The sequence below is a fragment of the Notechis scutatus genome, chromosome 2 (genome assembly GCF_049901735.1).
Source record: "Notechis scutatus isolate UNSWTSFEM ecotype Mainland chromosome 2, rNotScu1.2, whole genome shotgun sequence".
Lineage (NCBI taxonomy): Eukaryota > Metazoa > Chordata > Lepidosauria > Squamata > Elapidae > Notechis > Notechis scutatus.
The window spans coordinates 6,192,869-6,212,951 of NC_142010.1; the positions used below are offsets into that span (position 1 = coordinate 6,192,869).

General features: G+C 46.0%; 1 protein-coding gene and 1 long non-coding RNA gene across 2 annotated transcripts in view; both read right to left on the bottom strand.

Moving 5' to 3' along the window:
* Positions 1 to 806: 806 nt before the first annotated feature.
* The window catches only part of LOC148131653 (uncharacterized), a 243,781-nt gene continuing 224,504 nt past the window's right edge, over positions 807 to 20,083 (bottom strand). The window contains exon 2 of the long non-coding RNA XR_015747124.1: positions 807 to 1,640. This is a non-coding gene — a long non-coding RNA (uncharacterized LOC148131653). The remainder of the gene's footprint in view (positions 1,641 to 20,083) is intronic.
* PBX2 (PBX homeobox 2) overlaps positions 5,765 to 20,083 on the bottom strand; it is a 46,672-nt gene continuing 32,353 nt past the window's right edge. Inside the window, 6 exon segments of the mRNA XM_087953247.1 lie at positions 5,765 to 7,899; positions 10,411 to 10,497; positions 13,728 to 13,816; positions 14,497 to 14,641; positions 14,889 to 15,024; positions 19,565 to 19,755. Of these exon segments, the coding sequence (XP_087809373.1) occupies positions 7,807 to 7,899; positions 10,411 to 10,497; positions 13,728 to 13,816; positions 14,497 to 14,641; positions 14,889 to 15,024; positions 19,565 to 19,755 (741 nt within the window). The 3' untranslated portion in view covers positions 5,765 to 7,806.

Genomic DNA, 20,083 nt, shown 5'->3' on the forward strand with positions numbered 1-20,083 from the left:
GGAAGCCAGTTTCACTTTAACGACCATCTTACTAACTTAACTGCAGCAATTCACTTCCCCCCCCGTGGGCACGAAAGTTCACAAAATGGGACAAAACCCAACGACCGTCTTGCTTATTAGCAACAGAAATTCTGGGCTCCATTGGGGTCATAAACCGAGTGTGGGAAGTTAGCACCCACCCCTCTCCTAGAAAAATGAAATATCCGAGGAAATATTAAAAAGGCAGAATATTTGCCCTAAAAAGAGAAGTTGAAATTGAGAAGTAGAAACTCACCTCAGAAACAGTCGCTCACCCACACCTTTGTTAATGAGTGGGCCATTGTTAAGGCCTGGGCCAGAGTATTCTACATAACAAAAGCCTCTACCCATCTCACCACTGTGGCCTTGGGAAGATTGCATTAGCCAGCACTCAGGTGAAGTCATGTGGTCCAGCTAAGACCCTCCCACCCCCGTTTCTTACACAGGAACAGGAAACACTAAAGTGGGGCCCAACAGAGGGTATATAACTAAGGGTTTCTCAGCATCTTGGCCCTTCTTTCCTTTCAACCAACACCTCGAAGCACGTGATCGTCCTTTTCACTTTGGAGCTCCAAGCCATGAGGTCCTGTCCACCATTAAACCATCTTTCCAAACAGCCTCCATGTTTCCAGTGTCTTTTTCCCCACTTGGACCTGAACCCAGAAGGGTATTTCTTCCAACACAACAAGGATTACCTGTACAAGAGCAATGGCAGAAACTAAACAGCACCCCTCGTCCTCTCCAGTCTCCCCCACCCCCAATTCTCCCTCCAAATGAATCCCAGGGCAAAACGTGTCTTCAATTTTATAGAAGAAAAAAAATAATAATGATCCTAAAAGCAAAGGAAAATCTAGAGCAAAACTCAGAACAAGTCACATGGCCAGTCGGGCAATGAGTCCACCCCACCCCCCACATCCCACCCCCCCCTATGGTCAGGTCAGATTGGGGAGGGGGGGCGTCTCCCAGCCGCCCCCCACCACCACACACACACAGGGTACACAGAGGTAGCAGGTTCAGAAGTTCTCTGTCCCAAGTCTCTATTGGTTTCTCTTGCCATGAGGTAATAAAGCTATTGGACTGACTAGCGTGGAAAACCCCCCCCCCCCACAGCCTGAGAGGTGGGGTGGAGTAGCGGTGCAGGTTGGATGTCTCTATGGATCGGAGGTGTCCCTTTTCTTCCATCGGTGGGAAGTTGTGCCGGTCATCCTTGTGATGAAACAGTAGCAATCGCCCTTCCTCGGTGTCCCTTTGGTGCTGGCACCATTCAGATCCTTCTTCCAAGTGGCCCATGCAATCAATTGCTGATCAACCGTCGTTCTTGTTGCATCTTGTTTTTGGCGTCTTCTCCTCTGCCCCAACAGGTTCTTCCGATCGGTTGGGAAAAGCTGCCCTAGTAGCTTCCTCCTCCCGCCCCATCAATCTTTTCCTATACTCTCTACTACACCAAGGCTCTTCAAACTTGGCAAGTTTAAGACTTGTGGGCTTCAACTCCCAGAATTCCTGAGCTAACATGACTGGAGGAGGAACTCTGGGAGTAGAAGTCCACAAGTCTTAAAGCTGTCAAGTTTGAAGACTCCTGCTCTACACCGTTTCTCAACCTTAGCCGCTTGAAGACTTGTGGACTTCAAACCCCAGAATTCCTGAGCTAACATGACTGGAGGAAGAATTCTGGGAGTTGAAGTCACATCTCTTAAAGCGGCTAAGGTTGAGAAACCTTCTCTTAAAATATATTTGGACTATTGGATTACTTGTTTCTCCCTGTCCGATGTAACACTGTCAAGCTTTACTTGTCTAATCTGAATCTTCCTGCCCTCAGCTTTTATTTAGTTTCCTTTCTGAGATTTTCAAAGGCCTACTTCCTTCCTTTTCCACTATTTTAACATCTACTCTCCTACAAGTCTTCCACTGTACACCTCTCCACACCCGCTTTTGCGCGTTTCGAGCTAATTTGCGGTGGTTGCCACGGTTTTCTGCCCCCCTCCTGCCTCACGGTTCACTTTGCCCACCAAACTATTTACACAATCACACTTCCCCCCCCACCACATGCCCCTTCACCCCCAATCCTGCTAAAGAAAATACCCTTCCAAACTAAGCCCTTTGCCTAAGATGGAAACGTATTTTAGTACTTTCCAAGTTGGCGAACTTTATATAGGAAGGACTACAGCTCCCAATGCTGTCAGGAGTTGTGGGGCATGATGGGAGCTGTAGGCCAATATATTGGGAAGCAGCAGATTTCGATGTTTGTTCCTCTGGAAGAATTTATGTCCTGCCCTGCCCTTGTGACGACACTTGTAAAAAGGGAAGAACAGAAAAAAGGTTCTGAAGGTGGAATACAGGTGGTCCTCAACTTATAACCGTTCATTTTCTGACCGAAGTTACAACAGCACTGGAAAAAGTGACTTACAGCCTGTTTTTTTTTACACAATTGCAGCATTCCCATGGTCACGTAATCAAAATTTGGGCATTTTAGCAACTGGCATATATTTATCACACTTCAATTGTCCTGCCTGGGGTCATGTGATCACTTTTTAAATAACTTTCCCAGCTGGCTTCGGACAATGGGGGGAAGCCAGATTTGCTTAATAACAACTGCATGATTCACTTAACAACTGAAGCGATTTGCTTAACCACCATGGCAAAAAGGGCATAAAATGAGGCAGAACTCACCGCAACTGCTTAGCAACGGAAATGTTAAGCACTACTGCGGTCGTTGAAGGTCCAACTGTACTTCCGGTTTGTTCAAATCTTTTTCCCCTCCCCAAAGTAGGTAGGGTAAGAGGTAGGCCAAGAGCAAACAGGATCGGTGTGAGCCCTCAAAGCTTCCTGCCCTGTCTACATTCTTGCCCAACACTGGGACTAAATCTGATATCTAATCCACATGCTTTGGCTTGTGGCGACTATAATTGTCTGCAAGCGTCAGATCCAGTTACCTGATCAGATCAACATGATACAATCCTGCTTGGAAGGTCCTTCCACCTATTTTTATTCCAATATATTTTGGGGGGGGGAAAGTGTGTGATTTCAACATCAGAATTTGTAGCTGGTGGAAGAACTGGTAATGACAATTTTTTCAATACAGGTAGTCCTCGTTTTAAAAACCCTTGATTTTTGTGACGATTCGAAGTTTCAACAACACTAGAAAAAAAGTGACGTATGATCATGTTCACGTTTATGACCGTGGTGATGTGATCAAAATTCAGGTGCTTGGTAACCGGTTCATATTTATGACGTGTCCCGGGGTCATATGATCACCTTTTGCGACCTTCTGACAAAGTCAGTGGGGAAGATTCACTTAACGTGTGGCTAGCTTAACAACTGTAATGATTCACTAACAACTGCGGCAAGAAAAATCGTAAAATGGGGCAAAAGTCAATTTAACTGTCTCACTTAGCAACAAAAATGTTGGACTCAGATGTGGTTATAAGCTGAGGACTACCTTCACTGTTGTTGTTTTTAAAAACCAGGTAATACTTATAAGGAACACCAAGATTCCCAAAGTGAATTGGACGTTTTAACTTACATAAATGTCCCATTCATTTGGTGTAAGGTTGCTAAAAGCTAGCAGATCTTTCCTCCACTTCCACTTGCCATCCCAAAAATTCTCCCTCCAAAATAAAAGGCATCTCCTCTTAGCCAATACAATCCTGCTTAGAGGCCCCTTCCGTTGTTTTCATTCCAATATTATTAGAAAAATAATATTCCAAAGCATCTTGGCAATAAGCACATCCATGATTATCAACGGAGGCTCTTAAGGATACACTAATCGAATCAACAGCAATTGACATAACTGTGCCCGATGGCCTGCCACACCATTTTTGTACGTTCTCATGTTCTTTCCTTTTGAAAAAGAAATGTAAAAAGTCCTTCTCACTAACTGGCACAAGTTATGATTTGCCCAATCGCCACAGTGAAAATGTATTATAGTTCAGGAATCTAGCAGGTCGAGTTTTTGTTTGGTCAAGTAGAAAAACTCTACTCTGGTAATGGAACAGAACCAAAGTTCAGATGTCAGAAAATATTAAAAAGGGAAAAGAAAAATAAATCACAAAAAGAATATGGATATGTAAGAACTAATGGGACATTAGCTGAAGAAAGAGAAAAGTAGCAAAGGAAAGATAATGGAAAGAAGGACTAGGGAAGACAGGATGGCAGTGTTCCAATATCTCAGAGGCTGCCACAAAAAAACAGGGAAGCGCCTGAGGGCAGGACAAGAAGCAATGGATGGAAACTAAAGAAAGACAGAAGCAACCTAGAACTAAGGAGAAATTTTCTTACAGTGAAATCAATTAATCAGTGGAACAACTTGCCTCCAGAAGTTGTAAATGCTCCAACACTGGAAGTTTTTAAAAGAGTTTGGACAGCCATTTGTCTGAAATGGTATAGTTTTTCCTGCCTGAGCAGGGGGTTGGACGAGAAGACCTCCAAGGTCCCTTTCTGTTATTCTGTTAAGAACAGAATGCAAAAGATTTACAAAGTTCAGCACCTCATTAAATCTGATGCTAAAAAGGCGCACGTTAGGCCCTCCTCTTAAAAGAGTCACATTTTGCCGTGTATCTCAAAGGTACTTTTTTTTTTTTTTTTAAAGGCAACTGGTCTGTTTTTTTTAAAAGCCCAGTTGCCTTTTGGGGACAAAAAGCACCGTTGAGACAATTACGACTTGTATGGCTTAAGGATCTCCACAGACACATAGGACTGTATGGTACTCAGTCAATTCCAGGGAAACACAAGCTTTTGAGTTCAAAGCTATTCCAACAGGGTGTGACAAAGTCAGGGGTGGGATTCCACCGGTATAACAACCAGTTCGGTGATCGTGCGCGTCACGCACGCTCACCATCTAAAAAAGCTCTAATACCTACTTTCTACTGCAGTCCCTGTGAATAAAACAGCTGAGGCGCAGCAAATTGTTCTGCCATGCGAATCAGCTGTGCTCTTAAAAAGGGAATAAAGCACAGGCAAGAGCAGGAATTTCTACTGCAGTCCTGTGAATAAAACAGCTGAGGCGCAGCAAATTGTTCTGCCAGGCGAATCAGCTGTGCTCTTAAAAAGGGAATAAAGCACAGGAAAGAGCAGGAATTTCTACTGCAGTCCCTGTGAATAAAACAGCTGAGGCGCAGCAAATTGTTCTGCCAGGCGAATCAGCTGTGCTCTTAAAAAAAGGGAATAAAGCACAGGAAAGAGCAGGAATTTCTACTGCAGTCCCTGTGAATAAAACAGCTGAGGCGCAGCAAATTGTTCTGCCAGGCGAATCAGCTGTGCTCTTAAAAAGGGAATAAAGCACAGGAAAGAGCAGGAATTTCTACTGCAGTCCCTGTGAATAAAACAGCTGAGGCGCAGCAAATTGTTCTGCCACGCGAATCAGCTGTGCTCTTAAAAAAAGGGAATAAAGCACAGGAAAGAGCAGGAATTTCGGAGCAAGGGGTTCGTCCGAACCGGTCTGAACCGGACGAATCCCAACCCTGGACAAAGTGCTTCAGAGTGGGTGTGGGTTTGTGGTTGTCTCCTTAAATATGTCTTCTTTAAGAGGTGAGGGGTCGTATATGTGCCTGTATGCACTGTATGTCCTTCTAGTCCAACATCCTGTAGATCTCTATGAAATTCAAGCTCCCACCACTGACAGGGTGTAACATTTATAGTAAGCTGAGAGTCCAAGCTGATTTCCCTCAATTATTCCAGAGCAAGACCTTTTCCCAGATACTTCCAGGTGAGTTAAAAAAATAATAATAATAATCCCGGAATCCGTGAGTCAAAACTTCGGTGACCAGCAAATTGTCACATTCAACGGATAGCTGTGTCAATATCTGAGGGGGGGTGTGTGTCAAGCTATTCTCCAAAGCGCCTGAAGGCAGGACAAGAAGCAATAGATGTAATCAAGTAATCAAGAAGAGAAGCAAAAATAAAAACAGGAGAAATTTCCTGGCTAACCTTTTTGGGCTCCTGGGCCAAAAATCGTGCGTGGGCTTGCACGCTCACGTGCCAGCACCCAGAAGGCAATGCGCACGCCCCCATGCCCCCTACGCATGCGCGCACAATCAACTCACCCATCCCCGCCGCCCCCTTACCTGCACTGCACCTCACAGCTGATTTTTGGCCGGTTTGAGGCCTTTTTCGGCCTCCCAGAGGCTTGAGGAAGGCTTCTGCAGGCTTTGCAGGCCGAAAACTAGGCCCGTTTCGTCACTTCCGGTATTTTCTGAAAAACAGGAAGTGATGAAGCAGGGCTAGTTTTCGGCCTGCAAAGCCTGCAGAAGCCTTCCTCAAGCCTCTGGGAGGCCGAAAAAGGCCTCAAACCAGCCGAAAAAGTGCTATAAGGCGCACGTATGCGCAGTGAGGTAAGACTGCCTGCAGCTCACGTGACGACACAAATGGCTCTGCGTACCACCTGTGGCACGCGTGCCATAGGTTTGCATCACAGGACTAGAAGATCTCCAAGATCTCTTACAACTCTGTTATTCTATTATTATTATTATTACCCCCCCCCCACTTTATGGAACCCCATCAAATTCTCATGGCGTCTTAGGGTTCCACTCAATGTAGTTTGAAAAACTGTTCTAGAACATCCAGTTCTCCCTAATGTTGTGCTTAACACTAGTTCTCCTTCCTAAAGTCCTTTAACTGCTCTAATGCAGGGGTCCCCAACCCTCTGGCCGTGGCCTACTACTAGGCCGCAGCCTGTTTGGAATCAGGCCACGTGAGCGGCTGGCTGGAGCACACGTGTGTGTGAGCACACATGTGTGTTGCACAGCCAGTTCCCCTCTCCCCCCCCCCAAGAGCAGGTTGGGGGCCGCTGCTCTAATGGAATTCTACCACTACCTTTGGATAAAGGTAAGTCTTGTCTCTAACCTCCTTACCAACATTACTCGACACCTTGGCTTCCCACATCTTTTCTTGAAGGAGATCTGCCTGAGAAACGACTGCTTTCCGAACTCCCAACTTTTTAGGTCTTCAGACGCAGGAAAACACACTGATAGACGGAGAGGCATGTTGGGCGGTTCGGTCCAAGAAGGGTAGCCTCATGACTCCACACAACCCCGCTTGCAAGACAGGAGCGAAAAGAGCACTTCTTGTTTTCAGAAATAGCCCATAGGAGAAGCGATTATCCTTGGTTACAACCTATGAAGGAAGCGCCATCTTGGTCTGGGACAGGATCCGGATCGCCCACGATTTCACCTGGTTGAACTGGTACAAGGAAGACACAGGTCTATCCCTTTGGAATCATCCCATCATGGAGAGATGCCAACACGAGCCCCGTCCGGCAAGCTTTCGTTGCGCTTTCTCTTACGCGAGATCCGTCCACGCTGCCAATCACAGATCTTTTTTTTTGAGGGGGGGGTGGTGTATAACCTTATGAACCAGATCCATCAGACGATGACATTGGTTGCAGGTACCACAGTAGCCTATCCCTTAACCCCTGCAAATTGATAAGCCGTTTGGGACACCCACCTCTCCCACCCCGTTCCCACCCACCGCCCAATAATGCTGGGTTCCCCCCTCCAGGATGCTTAAAAGAGTCAGGCCTTGGTTATCAAAGGCATCACTCCGGATCACAGAAGGACATCCGTCTTCTATCCGACGATGGGCGCACCTCAAAACGATCTGCCCCCCCCAAGGATCATCGGGTCATCGGATTCCCCTCCCCCCACCCTTCCCCGGCACGGTGATGCGGTGACCCTAAGGCAATGAAAGGAGTCCTGTCTCTGCCCGGCCCATTCACAACGGGCGTTTTTCTCTCTTCCCTGGCATCGGGACGAAGGTGAAAAGGGGGGGAGGAGGGGAACGGCCAGCACAGCAGGATCAGTTGGAGGTGTCAGAGTGGACACTGCCGGGACCTTCTGTTGGGGAGGTGACAGAAGATGGGGTGGCTGCTTCCTGCCAGCCCCCATTGGCCTGTAGTGAAAGAACAAAGAAGGATGGTAAATCTCCCTTCCCTACCCTCAAAACAACGCTATAGAGCACTGCACACCAGAACAACTAGACACAAGGACAGTTTTTCCCCCCCGAACACCATCACTCTGCTAAACAAATAATTCCCTCAACACTGTCCAACTATTTACAAAGTCTGAACTATTATTACTATTAATCCTCCCATCCTTCCTTTCACCCATCCCCTCCCACTTTTCTTTTGTTTGATGACTCTCTGTAGTTTGCCATAGCTGTACTTATTCATTATGAATGTGTTAGTATTGGAGCTGTGTCTTGTTGCTTTTAAACCCTCCCACCCTCCCACTCGTGACTGTATGACTGTAACTTTGTCGATTGTATATTGACTGTTTCCTAGTAGGATCCGATTGCTTATTTGTTCCCTGTGACTATCATTAAGTGTTGTGCCTCATGATTCTTGATGAACGTATCTTTTCTTTTATGTACACGGAGAACGTATGCACCAGTAGTGGTATTCTATAGGTTCAGCCCGGTTCTGGTGTACTGGTAGCACCAAAGATCGTCCGAGACCGAACCGGTTCTCTCTGAGAAGCTACTAGGGCTGCTGTCAGGTCTACTCGGAGGAGTAAGGCCTCCTTAAAAAAACCTTGGTCCAGCTGGCCCGGCTGATAGTACCTCGTAAGGGCCCCTTTCCAGGGTTATAGGAGAAGATGGTCAACAGTTTTGAGGGTGGAAGAGGGCTTTATGCTCCAACGGCAGATAAAACGGTAGAACCATCTTCTAGGAAAAAGGGAAACTCTTTGATTTCAAACCTCCGCTGCCTTGTGGCTCTATCTATTATTGGAAAAGGCTTCCGGCCGGAGTCAACCTCGAAGGAAAATCCGGAGCCAGAGTCCCAGAAGCAGTTTGTGACTGCGTACAATCACGTTCTGGTAAACTCCTGCGACGCAGCTGGACCTAATCGTATCGGCTCTGCCGTTCCATTAGACTGTTCCAGTGATGTGGAGAGTGGAGAATCTGCTGCTTGGGCAACAGTTTATCCTCCACCCAGGCCTCGTGCTCTGGAAAGGATACTCCAGCTTTGCATACAGCAGGGATGGCGAACCTTTTTGTTGTGGTGTGCCGAAAGCTCGTGCATGTGCTGGCACCCACAATGTAATGCACCCCCCACCCACCCCCTGCATATGTGTTAGGAATATGAGTCACCTAACAGGTATTTGGGTTAGAAATATATAAACCAGGATAAACATTTTTGTACTATGTCTTTAAGAGATTGCAAAAACTGCAATTAGGTGTGGTCTCTCAAACGGCCATAAGATGGAGCCAGAAACCTGGTTTGTTTTAGTCTTAGTCTCAGAAGAGAGTGTGTCTGAGTGAGTATCTCTGTTTCCTTCTGTTGGAAAGTATTGCCGTTGCTCCATTTCTTCTAATTGACTGATATTACTGGATTTAATGTAAGTCTGATACTGAACTGTTTTTTGACACTGGACTTTGATATTTGGATTATCCCTGGATTGAAAAACTGACTGATTTACTTGTGAATGACTTTGGACTGCCTATTTTGGACTTTGCTTTAACCTTTCTGGAAGTAAAAACCTACATTTACTGTACAGTGTATCTCAAATGCGTCTCCCTGTATGCGCTCATTCTCCTAACGGGGAATTACCTCAACAATATGCGCACTCAACACCTCTGCCCCGCCCCCTTACCTGCATTGCGCATGCACGCGCCTCCCAGCTGATTTCTGCCCCCCCCGCCCCCCCGAGGCTGCAGAGGCTTCCCTTGAGCCTCTGGGAGGCCGAAACCGCCTCCCCTGAGCTCCAGAGGCTCTCCGGAGGCTGAAAACAGGCACTTCCTTGAGCCTCCAAAAGGGCGAAAATGGCCTCAAACAGGTCAAAAATCAGCTGGGAAGCGCACGCATGCGCAGCGCAGGTAAGTTTGGCTGGGAAATCACGTGCCCGCACAAATGGCTCTGTATGCCACCTGTGGCACGCATGCCATAGGTTCGCCATCGCGGGCATACAGCATTGAAACAACATGGGAAGTGGCAGTTACCGGTTTCATAGCATGACACCATAGTCTCGAAACTGAAAGATGCCATTTCAATTCATAGGAGGAGCCAGCTGATGTGCACGCATGCGCACCACCCCACTTGCACGAACCTCGCAGGCGCTCTCGGCCCCACTCGTGCCAGCATCGTGGCCTAACTCGCGCGAACGTCACGGGCGCTCTCGGCCTAACTTGCGCGAGTATGATGGGTGCTTGGAGCTCCACTTGCACAAGTATTGTGGGCACTCTTAGCCCCACTCGTGCGAGTAATGGGTGCTTGTGTGCACCCAGGCACCTACCCCTCCCACAAAACCATCGCCTCTTTCCGCCTTCCGACCTTTCCGGGCCACCATCCCGGAAAGGTTGGGGAACTCTGTATTACGTAGCACAGCCAAGCAACCAGTTGGAAATGATGCTGCCAGAGGCCCAAGTAAACCAGAAGTTATCCCACTCTTGACCTAAACTCACCCTCATTTCTCGTGGGCTGTACATCTGGTTGGCAGCCATACTGTCCCCATAGCCAGCAGGCCCCATGGAGTGACGCATCGACTCCACCTAGGAGTTAAAAAGAAAAACAGACAAAAGGTAGAAAGAATACAAGCTTGGGAGGATGAAGGGAGAGACTGAAAAATATCCGTTATCAATTCTGGACACAACACATATTTTGCCATAGATTCACCCTGTTCTTTAACGCAACATAGTACTTCAGAAAGAAAAAAAAGGTGTGTGAGGGAAACAGCCATTTAAACTTCCTCTCCAGTTCCTGCAGCCAAGAAATTTAACGTTAGACTCTTTTTATCTTTTTCACAGAGCTGCCAAGACTCGGCTTTCCTCCCATACATTGGTGAGCCCATTCTCTTGGGAGGATACTCCTTTTCATACTCAGTCTTGGCTAGGGGCATTGTTATATTGTTTTATTTTTTATATTGGCTTTGAACTGTGGCAACTTTTGGCTCGGTTGCCATTTATTTATCTACAATGCTCAAATTATCTACAATTATCAAATTTATATCCTTTGGAATGAGAGGTCCCCAGAGATCCAGATGCCACCCCACCCCCTCTGCTGTTGTCAAAAAATGCCTGACAATGACATTTCACCACATCTTTGACACAGGACAATGGGACTGCTGGCTTCATTCCATCCATGTTGTGCTTGCCAACTGTTATCAATTTTAATTTCTTTGTTTCATCGTTAACCGCCCAGAGCGGTTGGGAATCAGATCGCCTACCAGTATAATAAATTATGATGATTATGCAAGATCCAATCTGGGTCGGTTAGGATTATACAGGATCCAATCTAGGTTGGTTACGATAATTACGAATCATAAAAACCTCACTGACTCACAATAAACAAAGCAAAACAACAGCCCCCAATTAAAATAACACAGAATAAAAATGTGTATTATAAGTACTAAAAAAAACCACAGACTGGGAGTGCGGTTGTCTTTATGTGCGTTTAATTGTTTGTTTACTTGATTGTTGCTCTAAAGTCAACCTTGGAGTTAACCTATGCTGATCTGAGTGCTGAATACTGGTGGAGGGGTGCTTGGTTCTCCTTGTTCTTTTTTGGGCTGGTTGATTATCTCTTTTTGCATAATCTATAGATGTTGTTCATGTCAATGTGTCTATTGATGGCTGATTTGTCAGGCTGCCAAGCTTCTAGAAATTCCCCACCATTTTTGGACTTGGCCTGGCCCAGGATTTGGTACCCTCCGTTTTCATCCCTTATTGTACAATTACATCCAGATTCTTAAGAGTTGTTTTTTTTTTAAAATCCCAGAAAGATAACAGAGTCTGTAAATCAAGCTCCCGGAAACCTCAAGAATATCTGTGTATTTTTTTTAAAGTGATCAGCGACCTCGTTCCTCAAAGATATTTTCCTCCCCTTCCTAGTCTACCCTGTAGCCCTGATCCTTACGACTATCAGGATCATAGTCTTCCCAGAGGGCCAAACATAATCGTGCCAAAGGAACAGTAAGGAGAACATGTCTATGGAGATTCTCAGTCATCCAGGTCATGTCTGTCCCAAAGATGCTTTTTTTTAAAAAGAGCAACTGTTTTTTTCTTCGAAGACGTTTTGCTTCTCATCCAAGAAGCTTCTTCGGCTCTGACTGGATGGTGGGCAATGGAAGGATTTAGTATACTCGTTGCAGACAGCTAGTCATTTGCATCCTAGAGACTCGTTGAGGCCACTTAAGAGGTTTATCTGTGTCGTCAGGGTCACCTGAGTGGTGCAAAGGAGTGTGGGGCCTTCTTGGAACTGCTAAAAGATTGTGTTTGTAGACTGGAGATAAGTGATGTCGTGTCCCTCCCCTTCTGCTGAGACAGGGATGACATCTTTAACCCCTCTTTCAAACCAGCAATCCTCTCTGTCAGTGGCGGGATTCAAATATTTTTACCACCGGTTCAGTGGGCGTGGCTTGGTGGGCACACTTTGCCTGAGTGCATGCACTTTGCGTGTGCGTGCACGCCGAACATGCACTTTGCACAGGCCTACAGAGGCGTTCTAACTCGCCTCCTGCAAGCCTGCACTCTCCCGGTTGTTGCAGCAGCTGCCGCGCGGCGCTATTCTGTGCCACGCAACGCAGCTGCGCTTCAAATTCAGAGGATAAAGGTGAGTATGGGAGAGTGGGCGGGCCCAACCGCAGAGTGGCAGAGAGAACCAGTTCTGTTAGTTCTGTTTCTGCTGCTCATCGCCGCGACCAGCTCTACATATATATTTGTAGATTTTCACGGGTACAGGTATGCAAGTCTACATATATATATATATATATATATATATATATATATATATATATATATATATATATATATATATATTGGGCGGGGGGGGCAACCGCATATATATGACCATGTATGTATATATATAGATCTTTGGCCGAGCACCAGCCTGTGGGTTTTCTCCCGCGTAAGATTGGAAGTATCTGAGCAACTATAGCGTTTGGATGAAGTCTCATTCATCATCTTCAGGCTTGTGTCTTTGGCTTTGTGCTTCTCGGAGCTCCGAAGACACAAGCCGAAGACACAAGCCTGAAGATGATGAATGAGACTTCATCGAAACGTCGCCTAGATGCTTCCAATTTTACGCGGGAGAAAACCCGAATAACCAAAGATCTATATATATATCTATATCTATATCTATATCTATATCTATATCTATATCTATCTATCTATCTATCTATCTATCTATCTATCTATCTATCTATATTCTTACGAACACAATACAGAAGCCTGATGAAGGCAGGTGAGATTCTGCCGAAACGTTGCTACAACTTTAAAAGCACAACTATAATGACGTGGGAAAATACCCGAACAAAGCCGAATTCCATACATGTAAGTACCCATGAAAACTTTATATATATATGTGTGTGTGTGTGTGTGTGTGTGTGTGTGTGTGTGTGTGTGTGTGTATGTATATGTATATATACACATCAAGGATTAATTGTGCATATGGCATAAAATAAGGTTAAAAATAAGGTCCCACAAACTGTTGAGGATGAAAGTGTTTTTAATTGTTTTCTGATTTTTCTTTCTACGCTTTTTTCTTTCTTTCCTTTTCCTCTCTGACATTTATGTACGTGTTGTTTGTCTATTTTAATTGTAAAATTAATAAAGTTTATTTTTAAAAAAAAGAAAGAAAAGAAGCGTCTTTGGGACAGTAAGGAGAACAGACTTTTCTATCATTTCAACAGCGGATGGGTTGCGCGAAGTTCTCTGCGGATGCGGCAAGTCCCAAGCTGGGAGGAGGGAGCGGGGGGGAACGGACGGGATGGGACGGAACTAACCTGTGATGTAGAATAGGAGTCTCCATTTAGCCCTTGAAGGCCCATGAACATATCCCCCGAACTGGAAAGATTGAAGGAGCCCCCGGAGCCTGTGAGAAAATCGGAGGGAAGAGGGGAGGAAAAAAAAAAAAAGAGCAACAGAGTGAACGGGTGGAAAGACACCGCTCTTTCGAGGAAAGAAAAGATTAAGGCTGCTGAGAAGTTACGTTAAGTGGAGGTGCATGCCAAGAGCCCCAAGCGCACCCGGGAATACTAAGCTCTTATCTTTTGTGTAAGGTTACAGTAACAGAACTATAACAGGATCCCCACCTTACTCTGTGGTAAGTTGGGCGGCCAATAAATTTGGAAAAATAAAATCAATAAGTAAATAAATCTTGCAAATCTGAAGGCACATCTTCTCCTCTCCCCCTTCACTTTTACCATCCAAGAAACCAGGGAAGGCCCACATTCCAGCTGTGGTCTTATCTGACTGGGGTCTAGTCTGGGGCTCTTCATTCCCACAGACCATGACATTGGCCTGGGGGAGGGGGCTGGGGAGAAGGAAGAAAGGAAGGAAAGAAGAGAAAGAAGCAAGCATCTAGGTCTGCCCTCGGTAAGGATGACCGCTTGTTTGGAAGGGGGTGGAAGAGCTGGGGATGGAGGTTCTCCTCAGGAGCTCCACCATTGGTTGGAGTGGGATGTGGGTGGCAGTTCCATGCTTCTCCAATCCCAGCAAGGACTCCTGCACCAACATGGGGTGTAGCGGAGTTTTGGGGAGGAGGGGAGTTACCCGCGGAGGAGGGGGTGTTGGGAGAGTCGCCCCCACTCTGTGCGGCGCTGACCGCCGTTTTCACGGCGTAAATATTGGCTTCCTCTTGGAACTTGCCGATGTTCTTCTTATAACGGATGCGCTTGTTCCCGAACCAGTTTGAGACCTGGAAGGAGGGAGGGGAGGGAGAGGGCAGAGGTCAACATGGAGGAGCAGGAAGTGGGAGGGGAACAAGGGGGGCGGGGAAAGAGGGGTGAGGAAGGAAGGGAATTATGGATCGATAGGTCAGCCAAACCTGGACCCTTTTCCCCCGGCCGACCTTCTTTCCCGAAGTGACCCTACCGTCTCTCGCAGACAGTCTCGTAGCCTGCTCGGTTCAGCTTCAGACCTTCCCCCCGCATAGGTCCTGGTACCTGCGAGACGGTGATGCCGCACTTCTTGGCAAGCTCCTCCTTGGCCTCCTCGCTGGGATACGGGTTGCTCAGGTGCGAGTAGAAATATTCGTTCAGGACCTCGGTGGCTTGCTTGCTGAAATTGCGTCGCTTCCGCCTGTCCGTTGCGTGGGACAAAGAGGGGTGGGTGGGAAGAGGTTGACAATGAGAACAAGATGATTGCCATTTAGGGTGTCAATACCCGCTGAAGATTGAATCCTGCAACATTATTCTGGGACATGCATATATTCGCCTTCATTCGCCATGCAAAATTACTTAAAAATCCCGCCTGTCAGAAAAAGAATTGGAGTTGACATATAAATTCCACAGGAGTGCTAAAATATGCGGAGATGCTCTTGAGAAATGCAGTTCTAACACTTTTCTTTCCAGGTAAGACTCCAGCGATTCTCCAAGCTTTCTTGAAAACATGCTGGCTGTGTATATTGAGCCCCCAACTCTCTAAATGAGATGTCCAACAACATATGAGCCTCTGTGGCGCAGTGGTTAGAGTGCAAGCAAGCTACTTCTGCAGCCAACTGCCTACAATTTGGCAGTTCAAATCCCACCAGGCTCAAGGTTGACTCAGCTGTCCATCCTTCTGAGGTGGATAAAATGAGGACCCAAATTGTTGGGGGGCAATAGGCTGACTCTGTCCAAGTGCTATTGCTATATCGCCACTATCTCCAGATCCATCCTCTCTCCTCACTACCTTGTACAGCAACCCTTCACAGTTTACGACGGGGATGAAAAACTTTGTGACCAATCCTTGCATTTATGACCTTCAAGGATCCGTTAAGCAAAGGTAAAGCTAAAGATCATTAAACAACACTTGTGGTTTCACCCAGTGATCCATTTGTTTAACAACCAAGTTGCTGGTTCCAATCACAGATGCTAAATGAGGAGTTCTGCAAAGTAACACATTCAAATGTTCGCTAGGTTTACAGAATACAAATACTCGGTGGCTTTCAATTATTCTTGACGCAGTTTTAAATAGTAGGAAGTATGCACAGTTCTACAGGAAGTCATGATATATTTGTATTTCCCACAGTCGGGAATGTGTGTGTGTGTGTGTGTACGTATGTACACACACACACACACACAAACGCACACGCGCACACATTTATTTGCCAACATTTACACGTTTCCAAGATTTCTGAAGCTAGGTATTTCACAACATATGGGAGGTCGCCCAGATACGACAATCAGCAGAATGGAATGGTAGTTCTTGGGCAGAAGAGAACATCAAACTCCATTTATGAAACTTTTAATCGCCAAGCAAGATTGCCTGGAGACGAATCTCCTTCCCGGTCACACTTAGCGTCTAAAAGGTGTTTTCTTCAAGAGCCAACTGGAGTTTCTGTTTTTCCTTTGAATCCATTTCGCTTCTCATCCAAGGAGCTTCTTCACCTCTGACAGGATGGCGAGGAATGGAAGGATAATTATACTCCTTTGCAGACTGATGGTCATTTGCATTTTGTAGAGTCACTGAGGCCACCTGGAGGTTTATTTGTGTCCTTAGGGTCACCTGCGTAGTGGAAATGGATGACTCGCCTTTTTGGAACTGCTGAAAGGACTGTGTTGTAGATTGGAGATACATGATGTTGTATCCCCCTCTCTCTCTGTTGAGAGGGGTGTTCAATTTTGGCACAGGTGGCCTCTTTGACTCCTTTTTTCAAACCAGTGGTCCTCTCGGTCTATAATATAGACTTTGCTGTCTTCAAAATAAACCTCCAGGTGGCCTCAATGATTCGCTAAAAGAATGCAAATGACCAGCTGCCTCTGCAAGGACTATAAATCTTTCCATTCCCCACCATCCAGTCAGAGCCGAAGAAACTTCTTGGACGAGAAGCAAAATGTCTTCAAAGAAAAAAAAAAAGAAAGTCCAGTTGCTTCTTGAAAAAAAAAAAAAACACCTTTGGGATAACCATGACCAGGATGACTGAGAATCTCCACAGACATTTAAACCTTTAGTGTTTCTCCTTTTCTGATTTTTAATCAATTACCACTGAATTGCAGTTTTATTGCATTAGTATGGTAAGCCTTTCCTGTGTATAATTATACTAGCTCTATACCTGTGCTTCGCTATGAAACTATGTGATCGGGCTTAGTTTTGGGGGAGGAAAATAAGGGGGGGAAAAATTTGTGCCTCTGCCTACCAGCATCCACTGGTATTCACCTGGCTAGCGTCCAGTCAGTGTGTGAGAGTTGAGGGCCGTTTGGAAACTGAAACAGTATTTGCTGTGTGAGCAAGAAGGAGACAGAGGTGGGATGCTACCGGTTCTGCCCGGTTCTATAGAGCCGGTAGCTCTGAAGAACAGCAGACACAGAACCGGTTGTGTTTGCTGCTGTTTGGCCCACCCACCCGCCCGGGGCTCTTACCTGTCCTTTATTTCCTGCTTTTTCAAGCTTAGCTGCTTTGCGCGGCACAGCTGACCTCGAAAAAGCAGCAAAAAAGTGGCTTTTCAAATGCTATGCAGCGCTTTTCAGCTGTCCGGGCGGCACAGCCTAAGGTTACTTTACACGTGCGCACATGCACATGCCAAACGTAATCACCACACCGATAGTAATGCTGGTTGAACCCCACCCATGGAAGGAGACAGCAAGAAGCCTGGGCGTGGCTTAGCTCAACTGTTCTGTACTAAAGCAGCTTGGTGCTCTGAAACTGAAACTCCTCTCCTCTGCTTGTGTTTTGCATTTGGAACAGATTTCTTTTCAGGTGGGGAAGGGGAAGTAGAACTCCTTAGCATCAGAGCATTTTAATAATACTAATAATATTTGAAATACTAATGCTCTGATGGTTATTTTGAAAAATCCATTCTTAGTGAGCCCCTAGAAGCCAAGAGGAACATACGTGCCAAATTTCAAGTTTGTAAGCTTTACAGTTCTGGAGATTTTGTGATGATGCGTGAGTGGTATTTCGCTTTTATATATATATAGATACAGGCTCATTTGGTGACGTTCAATGGTACAACGGCACTCAACGAAGCGACTTATGACCGTTTCTCACACTTATGACCAATGCAGCAATGCCCATGGTCACATGATCAAAATTCAGAGGCTTGAATGAAGGTGAACATACGCGTCCCAGGATAACGTAAGCAGGGTGGGTCAGCGGGACCAGAGGTTTTTGCCTCCTGAGCTTTCGGACTCCTATCCTCAGGGGAACTTCTCACTAACCAGAGGCTTCCCCATTGACTTTGCTTGTCAGAAGGTCACAAAAAGGTGATCACGTCACTCGTGCTGGAGGCTAGAGAGAATTTACCCTGAGGATGGGCTCCAGAACAAGCCCGAAATCTCGGGAGACAAAAAACCTCTGATCCCGGCGACTGACCCAGATTGGATCATGGCTCATATTTATGACAGTTACAGTATCCCGGGGTACATTGGTTGAGGATATGTAACAGATAGCAGATAATCAGAGTTGGAAGGGACCTTGTAGGTCATCTAGTCCAACCCCCTGCCCAAGCGGGAGACCCTACACCATTTCTGACAGATGGGAGCCCAATCTCTTCTTGAAAGCCTCAAGTGATGGCGCTCCCACAGCTTCCGAGGGCAAGCTGTTCCATTGGTTGATTGTCAGAAAATTTCTGTCAGAAAATTTCTCCTTATTTCCCAGTTGAATCTCTTCTTGTTCAGTTTCTATCCGTTATTCCTTGTCTGGCCTACAGGCGCTTTAGAAAATAGCTTGATCCCTTCCTCTCTGTGGCAGCCCCTCAAATATTGGAAGGCTGCTATCGTGTCTCACCTGGTCCTCTTCACTAGACTAGCCAGGCCCAGTTCCTGTATTTCATGTCATGTGACCAAACCAGGTATTTGGCAACCAGGTGCGGTTTTTCATCGGTGTCTCGTGGTCATGTGCCTGCATTTTACAATAGTTTTGCTAAAAAAAACTTCCCAGCATTTACTTCTGGTTTTCGGCAAAGCCACGCCACACAAGGCCAATCATTATTTGCTTAAGAACCTTGGTGCTTGCTTAACATCTACAGTGTCCACTTTATGACTGTGGTGTTTGGTTAATGACTGTCACAAAAACCAAGGTTTTTATGACCGTCATAACTTATGACCATGGTGGGCAGGCTCCATTATGATTATAAGTTGAGGACTGCCTGTATCTCTTAGAAGTGACTGAAATTGAGGAATACTGCATTAAACTCTTGAGGAGAGGGAAGACATTTGTTTTGGCTGGCAAGGCCCACTCCAATTTTACAGCCTGTTTACATAAAATGGGGGTGAGGAACTATGACTCTTTTATGACTCGTGGACTTCAACTCCCAGAATTCCTGAGCCAGCATGGCTTAACTCAGGAATTCTGGGAGTTGAAGTCCACGAGTCATAAAAGGGCCATAGGAGTTGAAGTCTACAAGTCAAAAAACTCAGGAATTCTGGGAGTTGAAGTCCACGAGTCATAAAAGGGCTATAGGAGTTGAAGTCCACAAGTAATAAGGCTCAGGAATTCTGGGAGTTGAAGTTTGCAAGGCATAAAAGGGCCATAGAAGTCTGTATGTCATAAAACTCAGGAATTCTGGGAGTTGAAGTCCACGAGTTATAAAAGGGCCATAGGAATTGAAGTCTACAAGTCATAAGGCTCAGGAATTCTAGGAGTTGAAGTCCACAAGTCATAAAGGGGCCATATTTCACTTCTGAAATAAAATACCCACCTGGCATCCAGGAAGCGGGAACGCAGGATCATGACCGCTTCACACGTGCTCTGCTTCAGCTGCATCTGGATAGAGCTGAACTTCCGGTGGATGATGCTGACCATGCGCTCAATCTCCTTAGGCGACACCGGGCGTGTGCGGCTTTGCTCTCGAAGCAAATTCATCACGTGGGTTGTGAACTCATTGCAAGCCTTGGTGGGACGAGGAGTGGAAAGGAAGAGGTGCTGGGTGGGTGAGTCAAAACGTATGACGGCAAGGACTTAACACTTTCCCCATCCATAACAACCTGCCCTCCATCCCAGAGATTCACCATCTTTGGCCACCGAGTCTTAATTTGATCCTCCAACTAATCAACTTTAGTTGGAGGTTCCTCTCAACATATAGCCATTCGTTTAGTGACCATTCAAAGTTACAATGGCATTAAAAAAAGTGACTAACAACCATTATTCTCTCTTTTTGCAGTATCCCTATAGCAGGGGTCTTCAAACTCGACAGCTTTAAGACTTGTGGACTTCAACT